General features: G+C 45.6%; 1 protein-coding gene across 1 annotated transcript in view; it reads left to right on the forward strand.

Moving 5' to 3' along the window:
- SETD5 (SET domain containing 5) overlaps positions 1–17,323 on the forward strand; it is a 205,005-nt gene extending 187,682 nt beyond the window's left edge. Inside the window, exons 20-25 of the mRNA XM_068264802.1 lie at positions 886–942; positions 6,022–6,516; positions 10,458–10,750; positions 12,798–12,931; positions 14,670–14,746; positions 16,521–17,323. Of these exons, the coding sequence (XP_068120903.1) occupies positions 886–942; positions 6,022–6,516; positions 10,458–10,750; positions 12,798–12,931; positions 14,670–14,746; positions 16,521–17,075 (1,611 nt within the window). The 3' untranslated portion in view covers positions 17,076–17,323. The remainder of the gene's footprint in view (positions 1–885; positions 943–6,021; positions 6,517–10,457; positions 10,751–12,797; positions 12,932–14,669; positions 14,747–16,520) is intronic.
- The last annotated feature ends 1,391 nt before the right edge of the window (positions 17,324–18,714 follow it).

Genomic DNA, 18,714 nt, shown 5'->3' on the forward strand with positions numbered 1-18,714 from the left:
GCTGCAGTTTCCATTAGTTTAATGTACCTTGCGATTTGCGATTAGAAGCAAATCGCAAATCGCAGGCTAGTGGAAAAAGGCCCTAAGGCTGAAACCGATTCACAATCTGTTTGCAGTAAAGGCAGCCATACGATCCCTCTCTGATCAGATTCGATCAGATAGGGATCTGTCAGCTGGTCGATCTAATGGCAAATCGACCAGTGTATGGCTACCTTAAGGAAGGCACGCTACACTGCACGCCCATGTGTAGCGTGCAGCTTTGGATTTAGCTATCATGGAGCTCATGAATCAGCCCCTATGGGATCTGATTTAGCATGAAGAGCACAACTAGATGAAAGTGAGACAGTTTAGTGTTCAGACCTAGATTTCTTTTGTTTTTGTTTTTTAATCCCTTTAAGCCAAAATAAGAATGATTTACTAGGGGAGTCCTTATTAGGAAAATTCTAAAGACAAAATGATCTAATTAGTTTATGTTCACTTCAGGCACACGTAGAGAACCCCATGTAATTATTTGTGTCTCTCCGAGATCTCTGGTTGCAAATGATGGGCACAAAGAATGATTTGTGTGCTGTTATATCAGGTTGGACAAATTTGCCTTGAACTCAGGAGCCAGTCGGTCTAATCCAGAAACCAGCAGGAGATATTAGGTGCTGGCTGCACTGACAGCAGTCAGAGAGGCGCAGTATTGAGGAGTCTGCTGTCACGTTTAATGCACACACTGGCTCCTGGCATTTGTCCAGCCCTGGTTTGTTTAAAAGCTGTGGCTATGTTTAATTTTATTTCATTTTTTGAAATTGGTTTATTTTTTTTTTTTTTTTTTTTGCTTTTATGTTGCTGTTTTGCTTGTTGAATAGCTGAATAACGAGTTGCTTTTCCCTCCTCTAGAACATTTCCTCCCCCGAGAGCTCCCCAGCGCATAGGCCCGAGTCCCTGTCGCCCGAGGTAGTTATCACCAATATACCTGTTGCTGTAGGTGGTGTGTGTGTGTGTGTGTGTGTGTGTGTGTGTGTGTGTGTGTGTGTGTGTGTGTGTGTGTGTGTGTGTGTGTGTGTGTGTGTGTGTGTGTGTGTGTGTGTGTGTGTGTGTGTGTGTGTGTGTGTGTGTGTGTGTGTGTGTGTGTGCCCCCCTCGTGCACCTCTGCTGCTACACACGTGTATTCTTGAAGGCTGTTCATGCATGGCGCATTTCTATGCTTCATACGCTGGGCTTGATTTGCTGAGAGTCTGCAGACAGGAGATGATTAGAGAATAGAAGGGATTTTGAAAACCTGTCCTGCATATTTTATGTATATATTTTCACTAAGGGTTGGTTTAATTACTCGCCAGGTCTGTTCCTCACGAAAACCTCCCAGAGCCACATGGCTGCCGCTTTCTGTCACGTAACCCCGCCCCACCTGCTGAAAACACAACCTCATGGGAGAGTTGTGCAGAGTCAACCTCCATATCCCTCTAACTTCAGGTGCCCCATGGGATTTTGTTTTTTTCTCTACGTGAGATTTCCTACAGGGTCGGAGCCACATGGCTTTGGGAGGAACAGACCGGTCGGGTAATTAAACTTTTTGTTTAAGTGTTCCTTCTCCAGTGTAAGTCAGGTGTCTTTTAAAGAAACTGAAGTGAGAGGGATATGGAGGCTGCCATATTTATTTGCTTTTAAAGCAGGGATGTCAAACCACTTCTCGAGGTCCAAGGTCCTCACACACGCCACGCTATCACCCCCCGAAATTGCTCTTTGAGGGTCGTGACCCCGGGGGTCACGATGCTGGCCACAGGAGCAGCGGGGATTGCGGCTACCATGTCAGGCTAGCCTCCTGGATCAGGTAGCATGTTTTCTTTGTTTTTTAGCTTTGATCCCAACCTCGGGTCTGCTTTAAGCAATACCAGTTGCCTAGCAGTCCTGCTAATATGTTTAGCCATAGACCCTGAATAAGCATGCAGATCAGATGTTTGACGAGCCTCTGACAAGTCACATAATTGTTCCATGTGTGTGATCCACTACTGATGCCAAAGAGATCAGCAGAACTGCCAGGCAACTAATATTGTTTAAATGGAAATAAATATTGCAGTCTCCATATGTCTCTGTCCTTCTGGTTCCTTTTTAAGTCACTTGATAAAGGCACCTATAGCTATATTCACCCATTAGACCTTTTCAAAACGTATTTGAACACTTAGCGGTCAGCCTGAGGCGCCTGGAATGTGGCAATCACATTGTAGCCTCTGCCTGCTTCATGTAGCAGCAGTAGCTTGCGGTGCTTGCCTGGGTCATGTATAACTAGAGTGAGGCTGGGGCAATGTTGAGGAGTTTTCAGTTGTGTGACTGTACTCAATCCCACCCAGAGTAGGACTGTTTCTAAAATTATTTATAATAGCTTATGCGTGTTAGGAAAAATAAAATTTTCTTACTGTGGGTGCACTTACACAACTGCAGACCTACAACTACTACAGGACAGGGCTGGTATTGCAGGACCAGCAATCTTCAACCTCCAGCCTAGAGAATTGTAGCCAATCAAGCCTGATTGACTGTATGTGTGTTCATGCATGCGCTGCTGTATGTGTGTTTCGTTTGTGCTTCAGGAAGGTTTGCAGTAAAGCACACTTCTTTCCTGGTTCACACTGCAAGAGCTTTTTCTAAGCCAGCGCTGGGCAAACTACACCGGCCCGCGGACAGATTCCCCTCCCCCTCTCCCCCCCCCCCCCCCTCCCTCCCTGTAAAATAGCGAGCGGGCAGCGGGGAACTTTGAAACTCACCTCCGCTCACATAAGTCCAGCATCGTCTCCATGGCAACAGGACGTCACATGACATCAGGAAGAGCCAGCGTGTAATACACTGGCACTTCCTGATATGTCATGTGACGTCCTGTTGCCATGGAGACAATGTGGGACTTTTGTGAGCGAAGGAGTTTCAAAATCTTCCGCTGCCCGCTCGCTATTTTACAGGAAGGGCGGGTGAAATTTAAAGAATGCAGCCCTTGGTCCGCTCAATGCAGCCGGGGCTGAGTACTGGTTACTCAAGCCGGTTCTAAGCACTTTTGATTTTGAAAGCTCTTGTTAATGTAATCCTATTTGTGTGTTCACACTGGAGCAATGTGATTTTATAAAAATCCCCCATAGCATTGCATTAGCAGGAGCTTTACAAATCACTAGCGCAAAAAAAAGCTCTTGCGGTGTGAACCAGCCCTCAGTTGCAGAATGCCCAGAAACGCAGCAGCAGCCCAGAGCATGAAATGCAAGCTGTGCTGATTAAAAACAGAAACGTGGTGGAATGTGGAGGCTGCCATTGCTGATGCTGCTTGCCTGGCTGCTTACCCTCCGCTTTTTCGAGTCTCTGTGGCAGAACGAGAGTGCGGTTCAGGTGTTCTGACGGCACACTCGCTTTGTTGCCTGCATACTTGTTCCAGGCATGTTACAATAATAACCTGACACGTTTCTTTATTTACAATGTACTTCCAGTCTGAATATGTTTGGGTTCCGAACCATGCACTGCTGAATTCAAACACCAAAACTGCCAACACCAACTTGTAACGACCTGAGCACCGCATTTTTCTTTTTTAACCTCCTTGGCGCTTATCACGAGTCAGGCTCGGTGGAAAAAACAAGCCAGGAGTGGTAACCCCGAGCGTGACTTGTGGCAGCTGCCAGCAGGACTGTACAGAGCAATGAGCGCAGTCAGCGGTTTCACTCACATCCCCGGGGATCCAGGCGCCGGCAGCCATTCTCCTTCCTGTCCGCCGAGTCTCTGCATCCCTCAGTTGAGATCGCGGTTTGTCGTCATGGCGACAGACGGCAATCTCACTACAGGGTTACAGCGCCACCGGGAGGACGAAGGGAGAACTGCAGCACTGGATCCCAGGGAGGTAAGTGCTAGGGTTGCTGCAGGTCACTCTGCTGAGATTCCCCCCTCCCCCTCCCCCCCTTCCTGTTTTAGAGTCTAAAAGCCTGCACAAAAATGGCAATGCATTTAGACCATAAAATCTGGAAAGAATCTGACAGCCAGGGGGGTTAAATGAACATCCCCATAAAGTAGGTTTGTAATGGTGTTTGCCATTTGGGGGGGGGGGGGCAGCGTGAGCATCACTACTTACTGACGGGGTGTTGCTTCTCTGGCCTACATGGGATAGTACAGAGCTGTCCTCACATCCACGGACTACATCTCCCAGCATTCATCTCCCAGCGACGCACTGCCGGGAACTACAAAATCAGGCAGGTGCTGCCGGTGAGGTGGAGATGATGGTGCACCCTGTATGGGCCAGAGGAGAAGCACGCTGTCGGCAGGAAGTGAGCCTCGCCCCAACCCCCAACAACACACACAATACCAACCTCCCTCATGGGGAATTTCAATTGAAAAAAATGGTACTTTTCCGTTAGCCGGGCGCATCAGGCAGGTGGCGCTAATTACATTAAAACTTCACATTAACACAAAAGTGATAATGTAACCGCTTGTCAGCAGGTGGCGCTAATTAAATGAATACTTAACGTAACATAAAATGTTAATGTCACCGAATGTATTGTATTGTATTTGAAGTGGCTGGCTCGCTGCGGCCAAATGTATATTAAAAAGTGAGTAAATTGAATGAAAAATAATTTGGCAGCAATGTAACAGATCAAGCCGCCGGCTTCAGCTCTCCTCCCCCTTGCCCTGTCTCTTCTATACAATACTGGTAGCCAGCGGGGACCTGCGTGTCCCCCCAGAGTCGTTTATTGCGGCTGGGAATCCTGGTTGTTTTATTGCGACGAATGACTCTGGGGGGACACGAGTGTCGGCTAACGGAAAAGTACCAAAAAAATACATCTATTCTGGTGCTCTGTTACATTTAACAGAAATGTTGGGGAAAGGGATCTGTGGGGTGCAGCTCACCGGAGGAGAAAAGGTAGTGAGACCCCGCCAGCCATTTTGTGTGGCGTATTGACTGAAGCCATTTCTTCAGCCTCGCCTTTCCTACACTCACCTTTGTGGAAAATTGACAGATTTTAGACTCACGGAACACATTAAACGGTAATGCAGTGAGCGTTGGCATGGATCTTCCGTCATAATGGAGAACAGAGACGCCTGAGAGAAAAGCCTGTCACGTGGCCTCGCTGGCTTTCACCTCAGCCTGACAGGGTCATCGTTGCATAGAGTGCTATTGATCATTGTGCTGCTCTGCTCCTCCATTGTCTCCCGCAGCTGTGTGCCGGAGCCGTGACCGAGCAGAGATCGGTTACAGCCCGCAGCACCGCTTCCCAAATCCATGCCAAAAATAGCCAGAGCACAACGCACTTCCCCTGCCAAGCGCAGATCAAATCCCACTTTATCAAGGGGAAAAGAAATCAGCTCTGTAGCGTAAAAGGATTTTGGCAAACCTTTCCTGATTTTCTCACCTTGCTTAGGTATATAGATGGGCAAGCATCTCACAGGCTTCCTGTCAGAAGCGGAGGAGAGGGCTGGTCAGGCACAAAATCAAATTCCATTTACCCACAGCTTTGCGTTCATTGTGCAGCCTGGATCCTCACTCTGCATTGCAAGCACTCCGATCTATTCAGAAATGTTTCTGCTGTAATAAATCTGATCTCAGTCAGCCTGGCTTTATTCTCGCCATCATCAAGGAGAGTGAGAAAGGAAAGCTTGTCATTTCCCCTCCCACATTGCTGCTCCTCACTGATTTGCTGAGTGCAGTTCAGTGTGAAGCTGAAATACGATGTCTATGCCTGTGCTCACGTGTTTACAAAGCAAGATAGCAATGACAGAGATTCTAGGAGAAAAAAAAAAGTAAGGGAGGAAATGACATCAGGATTTGGCTTCAGTCAGAGAGAGCCAAATTCTCTTTATTTACTATATAAAATTCACTGAAATCAAAACATACAGTACAATACATCTGTTATGTGTGTCGACCAAGTAGTTATCTACTGTATAGTATAGTATGGCTTCTTTAAGCATTTGTTAACCAGGTACACTTCTTGTAGACCTGACTAACGATGAATTTGTTTTTCTCCTTTGGCTCACACCTCCTCCCCGCCTCCATTTCTCATTCTTCACCTCGATGCTCAGCCCTGCCTTCGGCCTGATGTTGTTGTTGTTGACGACCTGGTGAAGCCCGGTTTCCTGGACGCATCGATGGAAAGCTGCCCAGAGCACCAGACCCCCATCAGTTCGGGCCTGTCGGATCACGCTGCTGTGTCGCCCAGCACTTCTCTGCCGTACATCGGCCCGCTAGAGTCCAGCATTCTGGGAAAATCCGGGGAAGCCTCCGTGCTGCTACGAACATCAGAACAGACTTTCCGGACTGAGTTCAATCTAATGTATGCTTTCTCCCCTCTGAACGCTATGCCTCGGGCGGACGGCTCTTTGCGGGGCTCCCCTCTCGTCGGAGAACGGAAGCCTTCCCAGTCGGATTTGTATTGTGGCTCCCCTGTGGAGGCTTATTACGGCAGGGGAGGCCCAGGATTTATGAAAGAATGCGCACAGGGGTCCATGTCTCCCTGTAGCGAAAGGACTTGTGATGGGGTCAGGTCTTCTCCGCAGAATCCACCGCAGCGGAAAAAGGTAACGGTTCTCCACATGTTTGTGTTGTGTATGCCGCATGCATTATAGACGGAATCTATACTGGAAAAAAAAAGCAGCTTAAATGAGTACTGTAGGGAGAAAAAACAGAGTTGAACTTACCCGGGGCTTCTAACGGTCCCCCGCAGACGTCCTGTGTCCGCACAGCCACTCACCGATGCTCTGGCCCCGCCTCCGGTTCACTTCTGGAATTACTGACAAAGCCGGAAAACCACTGCTCCTGCGCGGCCTTGTCCTCGCTCCCGCTGATGTCACCAGAAGTGTATTGCACAGGACCAGTATGGTTTTCCGACTTTAAAGAGACTCTGATGCGAGTCTAAATTTACATTTTTAACAGGCAGTTATGTAAATCAGTAGGATCACTGCTAAAACGTCGCTATCATGTGGCAAAATGAGGGGTTAATACCCCCCAAATCTCCCCTGCAAAATCCACGACTTTCTTGGTCGTGGATTTTGCTGCTCATGGAGGCAGAGCTATGAGCTGTAGCTCTGCCTCCATTCGCGTCAATCCCCGCACGGATCTCCGCCTCTCGCCCGCCCCTCTCTGTGAAGGCAGATTGAGAGGGGCGGGGAGAGGCGGGGATTGACGCGCTGAGAGGCAGTGCTACAGGGCTTAGCTCTGCCTCTTCAGGAAGCGCTCCCCGAGCTTACAGAGGGGATTTGGGGGGTAAAGACCCCTCATTTTGCCGTGGGATAGAGGCGTTTTAGCACGGATTATACTGGTTTACATGACTCACTGTTAAAAAAGTAAATTTAGACTCGCTTCAGAGTCTCTTTAAGTAGCAAATTCCAGAAGTGAACTGGAGGTGGGGACAGGAGCATCGGTGAGTGGCTGCGTTGGCACAGGACGTCTGCCCCGGACAGTAGTCCTTTATAATTCCTCCTTGGCGTTCAATTTCCCCAGGATTTCTGTGCAAAAAGTGATAAAATTAATATTTAAACCTTTTTCTTTCCTGTAACTTTCCAAAATGTGTCAAGCAAGGGTCTAGTATACACTGCAGGAGAGTATTGATGTGTATGCACGTTTATACTGCTCACAGCATGTTTTGTATGGACGGATATATCTGACAATACCGCTAGGGAGGTTAAAGCAAACCTGGAGCGGAAAAAAAAACTGAATTATATTTGTAGTACAGATAACAATTAGAACAACAGCAGCAAAGAAAAGTCTCATTTTTATTTTTCATTATATAGTTGTTTTTTTTTTGTTTTGTTTTTTTTTAACATTGCATCATTCTGTCACAGGTGCAGTTTTGGTTTCCTGGTTTCTAATGGCTATAGGAGCTGCCATGTTACCCCCTCCCCTCCTAGCTGCCCAATTTTTAATCCAGGAGATGTGAAGATAGCGGGGGGACAGGAGCCACCTGGGGAGACTGTGAGGGGCGAGTTGCCTCAAGGGGGCTTAAGGAAGCTCCAGTTAAGTATGCAACCCAAGACGCTTCTCATCTCAGGTTCTCTTTAAAGGGGACCTGAAGTGAGAGGGAACTGCAGGCTGACAAATGTATTTCCTTTTTAAACAATGCACATTGCCTGGCTGTCCTGCTGAGCCTCTGCCTCTAATATTTTAGCAATAGACCCTGCACAAGCATGCAGATCATGGGATCCGACTGAAGTCTGACTAAATAAGCTTCATGCTTGTTTCAGGTGTGTGATTCAGACACTACTGCAGCCAGATAGATCAGCAGGACTGCCAGACAACTGGTATTGTTTAAAAGGAAGTAGATATGGTAGCCTCCATATTCCTCCAAATAGCTTAAAAATAATAATGACCGCCTCTGGCAAGAATATAGTGCAAGTACAGCTCCCCTGACCCCGATCAGCCCGACGGATTGATTTCTCAGAGCGCTTTCCCACTCGCCCCGCCCGCTGCTTTGTCAGCCATAGTGCCCCCCACAAATACCATTAACCCATAAAACATATAGGCGTATGCAACCTAGGTGGGAGCTAGCACTGGTCAAAATATTGTACAACAAAACACCGCACACTACCAGTATATGCAGTTCAACCACCAATATAATGTATTACAAGTTGTGGATCAATATAATAAGGTCCTATACAAATGACTATTAATGCACAATTGTTACATATGAATATATGTTCACAAGATAGCCCCAAAAGGCCATTCAGCCTACAAATGCCTCAAACATTCGATTTAGTGAGATGACCATGCATAAAGCTATAGATTACCTCCTGTCATACATCATAGTAGGATCATGAATGTCCATTAACCATGAGGCAAAACAGGAGCCCAATTGAGAAAAGTAAAGCCATAATGGAATAGTGCAAACCGTACCCTATACTATATTGCCTCACAACCAAGGGACAGACAACTAGCTGTCATTGACAGCACCCCTCCCCCTATGCCCCTCCCCCCCTTGCAATCACAACATCCATGCCCTAAAATGCAATCTCATTAAAAGGGGCCATCACCCCAAAAATGGTTCTAATGAGTGGCACACAATCAGTCCAAGATCATAGAAAAAGAGCAAAATGCCTCTTCCTTTGGATGCCTCATAAAGAGAATCTGTGCTCTAAAATTCTAAAATTCTTACAATAAAAAGCATACCATTCTATTCGTTATATTCTCCTGGGCCCCTCTGTGCGGTTTCTGCCACTCCCTGCTGCAATCCTGGCTTGTAATTGCCAGTTTAAGGCAGTGTTTACAAACACAAAACATGGCTGCTAACCAGCACGTGATAGGCTGAGAGAAGCTCAGTCTGTGACTCATACAGAGCCTGAAGGGGCGTGGAGAGGGTGTGTATAACTTCTACTTATCACAGCAGAGCAGTACATTCCTGCCTGAGCCAACAAAGCTGACAAAGGAAAGATGATTAGATTACATAACGCAGATAATACAGCCACTGTGCAACTAGGAAAGGCTGCAGTAAGACAGACCACATTAGAACAGGTATAAGAACGTATAGGATAGAAGAAATGTGGCTGAACATTTTTGTTAGAGAGTCTCTTTAAAGTCCTCCTTGCCCCCCACACCTTCTGCGTAGTGCCAGAACGAGACCCTAGCCCACAGGCTAGCGACACATCTGTGCAGCCTCAGCCCTGCAATCTCGCTCAAGGTTTTGGGTTCTGATTCCCTCCAGGCATCATGCCTTGTACATGTGCACAAGGCTTTTAGCTTAGCTAGTGATGTCAGTCAGACTGCCCCAGAGCATTCTGGGAGACCAAGTGATGTTTGTTTCTCAGAGGGGGAAAAAAGTGTGTCCCACATTGATTTACCTTGCCAGCAGTAACGATGCTGCCATGTGTTATACATCTAATAATGCATATCAGGATGGGGAAAGATTTTTCATGCCAGCAGTGTCTTCTGCTTTGCTACTATATATTGATACTTCATGCACCATTTCTTAACAGCCAGCCATAGATTACACGATCACTAATTTATGTTTAAATCCAGGTATTTGAGCTTTATTAATTTAAGCAGGTACCCAGTGCTTTGCCTTTCTGCAAAAAGAGGGAGGCAGATGCTCAGAAATTGCCTTTGAAGCCGACCTGAACTCTCTGTTGTAAAAGATAAGCAACTGCATAATAATCTTTAAAGATAAACATTTCCTTGTTGCAGCTGATACAAATCCTGCAATACATCTGCAGTTTGTCTACTTCCTGATTACATGGAAGGAGACAAGGGGTTAATATCCTGTTTACAAATTAGCTGCTCTGCAGAGGCTACCAGGGTTTTTGAGCTGACACGGGAGAGATCAAATTACACTTGATTTAGACACAGATGAGGGGGGATTAGACAGGCTAAACTCTCTAAATATACACAGGGTGCATTTCTGTTTCTTTCTGTTCTGTGCAAGAGTTTAGGTCCACTTAAAAGCCTTATCTGCTTGGTTACTGCTGTTGTGTTAGTGATAATTTTGCATTTCCGGCGTCCATTCATTGTTTTTCTCGCTGCCTTCTGACAGGTGTCACTCTTGGAGTATCGGAAGAGGAAACAGGAAGCTAAGGAGGTGACCTCTTCTCCTGGCGGAGACATCATACGCTGCTGTCATGGGACCCCAACTCGCCAGAGCAGTAACGGCTCCATGTCTGACACGGAGCTGTCAGGTGGGCTGCAGCTGCAGGCTCCACCCTCTCCCCAGAGTGGCTTCTCCTCCCCCGTTCACCTCTCCATGCCGCAGGTGGAGGAGGTCAGCCCCACAGACCTGAGGACGGCAGGCTCTGTTCACAAGACCCCAGAGAACATCAGCAGTCGCTGGTAAGAGAGGTCATTGTGATCCTTGAAAACCCATTTATATTATTTCGTATTTATATAGCGCTGACAGCTGCCACAGGGCTGTACAAAGTATATTGTCACATAACTGTCCCTCAGAGGGGCTCACAATCTAATCCCTACCATAATCCAATGTCGTTGTATATATAGTGTAGTGGATGTATTGTAGTCTAGGGCCAAATTTAGGGGGAAGCCAATTAACTTATCTGATTGTCTTTGGGATGTGGAAGTAAACCGGAGTGCCCAGAGCAAGCTCACACAGACACGGGGAGAACATACAAACACCATGCAGATAGTGCCCTGGCTGGAATTCTAACCAGGGACCAAGCGCTGCAAGGCGAGAGCGCTAACCACTACACCACTGTGCTGCCCATCACCATTCTACATTCTTAAAGTGTACCAGAGACGATATACAATAAAAGTTTTATACATACCTTGGGCTTCCTCCAGCACCATCCGCCTGGATTTCTCCCATGCCGCCGTCCTCCGTCTTCTGTATCGCCTGCGGAGGACTGCGGCGTGGGAGTGATCGGAGCGTATGGGGCTGGAGGAAGCCCTAGGGATGTATAAAACTTTTATTGTATAGGTCTCTGGTTTCCTTTAAAGTGGACCCGAGATCAACTTTTACTCATTACATAATTGTTTTCCTTTCCTATTGTTTATAGGGCATTCCTCAAGCCAAATACTTTTTTGTTTTTGTTGTAATACTCTTAATTCCCTATAAACTAAACAAGCCTCGCCCACAGATTTTCAGAGAGCCTTGGCATTTTCAGACAGTAGCAAGGGCTCATGGGAGCTCAGTCTGGCCAGGAGGAGGGGGAGGTATTACTAGCCAGAGATAGAGGCAGAGGGGAGGAGGGGGGATTAGTTTTTTTTTTTCACAGGCTGAGTGCTGGTAAGCCTGCCTCTGTAATGTTTTTCAAACATGGCTGCTGTCATTGTATCACAGGAAGAAATAATCATATTCTATTGAAGCTGTTTGCAGCTAGATATGCTGTGTAAACTATCTAAACTTTAGATAAGATATATAGACAAGTTACTTGTTAGTTTTTAATCTCTGATCCGCTTTAAAGAAAACATGTACTGAAAATTAAGTCAAAATAACCATACACACGTCATACGTACCTCCTGTGTAGTCTACTCCTCAATCTCTTTCTCCTCTCCTGTGTCCTGTTTGTCCACTGTGGTCAATGGAATTCTCCGTCCTCCATTTTGAATATGGCCATTACTCCATAACAGCTTTCTGGTCAGCACACAGTTAAACTGTAATATCTCCCACTTGAGCCATAGGGAAACATGGACACATCAGTTCTCCTCTCAGCTGTAACTGACAGCAACCGATATATAACTGACAGCAACTGAAATATTTCAGTTCTGACAAAATGTTGTCAGAACTGGAAGGGATCACTGTCAGCAGAAAATGGTGAGTTTCTGAGAGGAACTGATGGCAAGGTAACTATGTAATGTTCATTTGAAGTTACCGCATGTGTTTATTTTAAATAATTTTACTCAGTACAGGTACTCTTTAAGGTGCCCGTACATCCAGTGATGTTTGGGCAGATACACCAGGGGACTGATCTGTCTCTGATAGCATCTAATCAGAAAATGACCTGTTTTTACTTTGAGATAAAATCTGGCTGGATGACTATATGGGAAATAAGGAGCTGGGAGGCAGATTTTTCACCTCTTCACTGTAGGCAGCCTCTGAGGTTTGTCTGTGTAATGATGGCTGGATTGCTGACACTATATTATTCTCAACACTGCAGCAACTCACACATGCAGGCAGGTAGGAATAGGTGAGCATTCTGTACACCAAACTGTGTACTATTGCCATGGTTACAAAAGTGAAACATTCCTGTTCTCCTGTAGATTGAAATAAAAAGGTAACACATAATAAAATTGTACAATGGCTTTTGGAGCACCACTAGGGCAAGTCTCTGCAGGAACTGCCATATGGAGCAGCTAGCATAAGCGTTGCCAATGAATTGTTGCTGTCATGTCTGCTGAACGTGTTGTTTGTCTTCACTTACAGGATGGTCCCAACCTCCGTGGAGCGGCTGCGTGAGGGGCAGGGAATCCTGGAGCGGGTTTTGCGGAGCGCAGTGAAAGTGTCACACAGAGGAGAGCGGTCACCGTCCAGAGACAGCAGTCTGGATCGAGAATCAGGTAACTGAGAACACATCCTAGCTTACAGGCTCCGCCTCCAGGCCAGAAATCCTAGCATAATTTTGGTTTCAGGCTGGGTAGGGAAAGAGGCTTTTATGGCGGTCTCTGTACTGATTGAGGGAAGCTTCAACTCCTATACTAAAGCAGATCAGTGTCATGTTTTGATACAGAGCAAACCGAGTGGAATCCTCACTGTATGGAGACTCAACACTCTGTCTGCTGTGCCCATTGGAGTAAGCAAGGGGCAGCACAGACCCCCTTACAGGTTCTGCCATGGTGTCAGGAGGGGTTGGCTTAGCTTACACCTTGTTGCCTGGTTTTTGTTTGTTTTTTTAAATTTCCTTTTAGGGGAATTGCTTGTTCTTTTGTTTTTTTTTGTTTTATTTCCTTTTAGGGCAAAAGTTGTGGGGAGTGGGCTTGTGCGCAGATGGCCCTATCTACAAGAGTGTATACAATACTTTATACATTTCAAAACATAACTAAAACACAAAGTCCAGTTCCGTGAAAAATTTGGTGAGGACGTAGATATATGTATACCCATTGTTGGGTAGATATGCCCTCACACTCCTTGCCTCTGGCTCCTACATGGAGCGTTACAGCCTAAAGTATAACTGTAACGAGAGTTATATGGAGGCTGCCATATTTATTTCCTTTTAGGCAATACCAGTTTCCTGGCAGTCCTGCTGATCTTTTACCCTCTAATACTTTTAGCCATAGGCCCTGAACAAGCATACAGCAGATCAGGTGTTTCTGACAATGGGCTCTATTCACAATCACACATACGGTAAGAGATTTTTTTTACCGCTATATTACCGCCAGTGATAATTACCTCATTTTTTCCACATTCAATAAAAATGTTCCGCATGTTTCCCGCATGTTTACGCAAATTTGGAAAACTAGCGTAATTACATAGCAAACATGCGGAAACCATGCGTAAAAAGTGCTGCGTAATATGCTGGTGCTATATAAATAGAAAATAATAATAATAAAAAAGTGGCATAAAAAAAAATTATAAGTCCAGCAAACACGGCACTGAAGGCTCCAGACTCCATTTAAGTCAGTGGGAAGCGAAATATATCACCAAGTACTAGTAGGTGATAAAAAAAACGGTAGTTAAGTCAGAAATAAGGCTCCTCTTCTTTTTGTGAATTTGTATTTTTTGCGGGAATTACCGACTTTTACCACCTTTTTTTTTTTTTTTTACGCATGCGAGTAATTAATGCGTAAAATTTTACGCAAGCGGTAAATGTTCATGCGTGCAATTTTGTGAATGTCAAGATGGTCTCATTTCAGTCGGGAATTTAACGCAAGTGCATTTCCGCATGCGGAAAATGATTGTGAATAGAGCCCAATATTGTCAGCTCTGACAAGATTAGCTGCATGCTGGTTTCTGGTGTGATTCAGGCACTACTGCAGCCGAACAGATTTAAGTGTGGAAACTGGTAGTCTTAGGGACAGAAAGTGGTAGCAGTAAAAACTAGTTTGGGATCCTAGTTCACTTGACAAAAATAAGTTTTGGTGTTTTTTATTTGCTTTTTGTTTTGTTGAGATGGAGTCCTTTCCTTTTCCATGCCCTTCTGTGATGGGGACTCGGGACTGCAATATGCCAAACCACGAAAGAGAATTTTTTTTTTTTTGCCAAAAGTAAATTCATTTGTATAGATAGAGCACAAGCCAAAAGTAAAAATAAATAGAGCTGTTGTTTCACTAGGTAAATATTTTCTTGTTGTTTCCACAGAGGATGGAGATGATGTGATGAACGTGGCTGTTGCTAAAGGACCAGCTGTTTACAGCCCATCCCGATATAACTATCAGGTAACTGTTCATCAGGTGACAGGATCATGCTTCAAGTTTCAGCTGATAGCTGGCCACGCCCCCATGGGCTTCACTTCCTGAGAAATGCAGGATGTTTTTGCTCTTTATTATCTAATCACTGGCAGCATCTCGGCATATTTCTATGTAATCCTCTGGGCCTAAGCTAATACTGATGAAATGGAGAAAACAGCCTACCGATGCCTTCAGAAACTATTTAATTGTGTTATGTAATCAGAAGTTGTGATGGGCATCAGATTCCTGAAAGTTTGATAGCTTGCTTAAAGGACAACTGAAGTGACAGCGATATAGAGGCTGTCCTATTGATTTCCTTTTAAACAATACAGATTGCCTGGCTGTCCTGCTGATCCTCTGCCTTTTATCCATAGATCCTGAACAAGCATGTTGATCAGTTGTTGTGACTGAAGTCTGACTGGATGACAGACTTGAAACAAGCATACAGCTAATCCAGGCACTACTGCAGCCAAAGGGATCAGCAGTGCTGCCAGGCAATTAGTATTGTTCAAAAGGAAATAAATATGGCAGCCGCCATATCTCTCTGTTCATGTGTTCTTTAAGGGGAGACTGGTTTTATCAGAAACACTTCCTTTATATATCGCTGTATTAGCCCTGCCCTCCCAGTGATGTCACATCCTGGACTTTTTGGCTATGTGGGATTCTCCTCACAGAGCATTCTGGAATCCCAGACATTCTGGGAAAAACAAGTACTTCTACTGGTTTCGGAAAACTGAGTATACAAACATTTCCCAGAGCTACACCTGGTAGATTAAAGAGGAACTCCAGTGAAAATAATGTAATTAAAGTGCTTAATTTTTTACAATAATTATGTATAAATGATTTAGTCAGTTTTTGTTCTTTGTAAAATCTTTCCTCTCCCTGATTTCCATTCTGACATTTACCACAAGGTGACATTTTTACTGCTGGCAGGTGATGGCAGTGGAAGTAACTGCTGCTTTTTTTTACAGTTGTAAACCACTGTTATTTCACACAATGCAACAAGGCTCCCACAGTGTGATGTCAGTACCTCAGAGCTGTGAGGCGCGGACATCACACTGTGGGAGGGGTTTCACCACAATATCAGCCATACAGAGCCCTGATGATCCATTTGAGAAAAGGAAAAGATTTCTCATGGGAAAGGGGGTGTCAGCTGCTGATTGGGATGAAGTTCAGTTCTTGGTTACGGTTTCTATTTAAAAATGTTGCCGCCTGTGATAAAATGTTAAAATGTGAAAAAAACAGAATAATCTATAATGTAAAAAAAAAGAGCAATATTATGCATTATTCTCAGTACAGTCCTTCTTTAAATGTTCCCTCTCTATCAGTCAGGGACTTGTTTTCAGTAGCAGTAAAGCAAGATGTTATATGCATAAAAGGAACCTGAGGTGAAAAGTGTATGGAGGCTGCCATATTTATATTATACCAGTTGCCTGGCAGCCCTGCTGATCTTTCTGGCTGAATCACACACCTGAAACAAGCATGCAGCTAATCTTGTCAGGAACACCTGATCTGCATGCTTGTTCAGGGTCTATGGCTAAACCTATTAAAGGCAGAGGATCAACAGGATAGCCAGAAAACTGGTATCGTTTAAGAGGGAATAAATATGCCAGCCTCCATTTGTCTCTCACCTCGGGTTTCCTTTTAAAAAATGTACCTATCCGGTTTATTACAATTCTGCAAATCTAAGTTTTTAGTACTTGTATGTTGCAGCTGAATGTTGTAGAAACCAATCATCATCACCACCCATTCTGTCTTCCAGTTCCTGCAGTGTGACAGTCCTCAGCCGGATACCATCAACCTGCTGTCTCAGAGTTCCTCGCCGTTCCGCAGCCCCGTGGCTCAGTCGAGTGGGTACAGCTTTAGGACACTGCAGAGGACGGGACCCGGCGAGTCCTCGGTCATTTCCACTTCCTATTCAAGTCCTTCCCACATTGCTTCCACGGACTCTCCCAGTTCCCAGTGTTCTGGGAGCTCCGGGTATTACAACAGCCAGCAGCTTTACAGTAGCGGCGCCGGCACATGTCAGCCAAGGAAGAGCTTCCTCCACAGAGTTCCCAGTCGTGAGGCAAGTCCAGCCCAATTGCTTAGGACAGACTCTATACCCTCAGACTCACAAACCAGCACTGGGACTTCTGGCAACTCCTCCACTCCACAGGTGTCCAGATCAGACTCTCGAACTATAACCATGTCTGGCTCCAGGATATCTGCTGTGACCAGCCCACAGCACTATCCCCAGCGCACGTCTAGTGTTCACCAATACCGACTGCAGCAGATACAAGGCTCAGGAGTCAAAACGCAGACTGGCCTTTCATAGGACTGCTTCAAGAGTGGAGAACAGCATAGCACTATCCTATCAGCCATTCCTACCGTCTGCCCCGAGGTGGGGGTGGATCCAGAGGGGTGGCACAGACCCGCCCACGAGGAGCCGGCTTGCGCGGGAGTTTGGGACTGAAATAAAGGCGGAGGCTAAAACTTGCTGGTAGCATCAGCTCCCACTCTGTACTCTTACGTTGCCAGAAAAGCAAACGCCTCGATAAAGTTGTGTAGACCTTTTAATATCAAGCAGTTGCTCGGTTTTTCTCTTTATCACCAGAATTCTCCTGTAGTCACTTGTGCAGTAAGGACAACTTTTATATGATTAAGAATTAAATGGTTAATATGAAAGCTGAATATAAAAGGGCAGGGAGAAAAGGGGTTTAAAGAAGCACCTATATTTGTGGCATCGGGATATAACAGGTTATTTTTTTTTTTTTTTTTTTGGGTGGGGCTGGCGGGGAGAGGGGACAAGGATCATACTGGTTATCAGCCAATCATTCCTTAAGCACGCAGATCTTTCCTCCATATCGGCCACCACCACTGCCAGTTGCTATGGCGACATCTGTCAGTAACGTTGAAGAGGTTCTCGGAAACAGAACTGTAAATTGGGTTCTATTTACCCTCTTTATTTTTATTTTTTGAGGAGGTGAATTCAAAGCTTAGACTGTAAGAATCATGTTAATTGTGCTTTGTAGATGATTTGCCGTTTTGTTTTTTTTCGTCTGCTCCAAGGTTTTGTTAGGGTTGGACCTACAACAGATACTGTAGCGGGATCTCTCTAGGCTGGAACTAGCCCTGGCTTCCATGTTTTTAATGTAGCCAAGTCACTGTAGCAAGCTCTGTAGAGTCACGACATATACTGGCAGAGGCAGTATGTTAGGCCTGTACAGTCCACATGGCTCCCAAGGACCAATAGCAGTTGCCGTTGTTAGACTAGCCGGGCTACTTATTCAGAATTACAACGAGCAAGTCTTCTGTCTACCAACAGTGGCCTGAAAGGGGAGGAGCAGATCTGTTTCAATACTGTTGGCTGGTACAGGCCTCAGATACTAAATTTCAGGGATTTCTTTTTTGGAATTAAATACACAGTCCTACAGGATATCTTAACACTGCTTCTCAGACTGCTTTAAAATACCTCTGATCTTGTGATTAAATGCTAATACTTTATCTGCTTCCATAGGTAATCTTGCTCCGCTTTTTTTAAAAGTAATCCTGAGATGGGCTATTCTAAAGAATTTATACTTACCCCATGCTTCCTCCTGAGCGCCGATGCGTCCCTCACTGTCCTTCCTAGTACCTTCGTTCAGTTGGAATTGGTCCCGTTAATCAGGCTCAGTCGCGCCTGTCAGCTCCCCTGCGCATGTGCGGCCCCTCCACGCATGCGCAGAAGAGCTCGACTGGCGCGACTGAAGCAGATTACCGGGACCGATACCAGGCGAACAGAGGCACTCAGGAGGATGGCGAGGGACGCATCTGTGATCATGTGGATGGAGGAAGCTCCAGGTAAGTATAACACCTTTTAAATAGCCCATCTCCGGTACACTTTAAGGAAATCTTTGAGGCATGAGATCCTCCTTTCGGATGTGTCGGAGCTTGTAGCATGCAGAGAACCGGTTACTGTGATTGGCAGGTGGCTG

This window comes from Hyperolius riggenbachi, unplaced genomic scaffold (assembly GCF_040937935.1).
Source record: "Hyperolius riggenbachi isolate aHypRig1 unplaced genomic scaffold, aHypRig1.pri scaffold_164, whole genome shotgun sequence".
NCBI lineage: Eukaryota > Metazoa > Chordata > Amphibia > Anura > Hyperoliidae > Hyperolius > Hyperolius riggenbachi.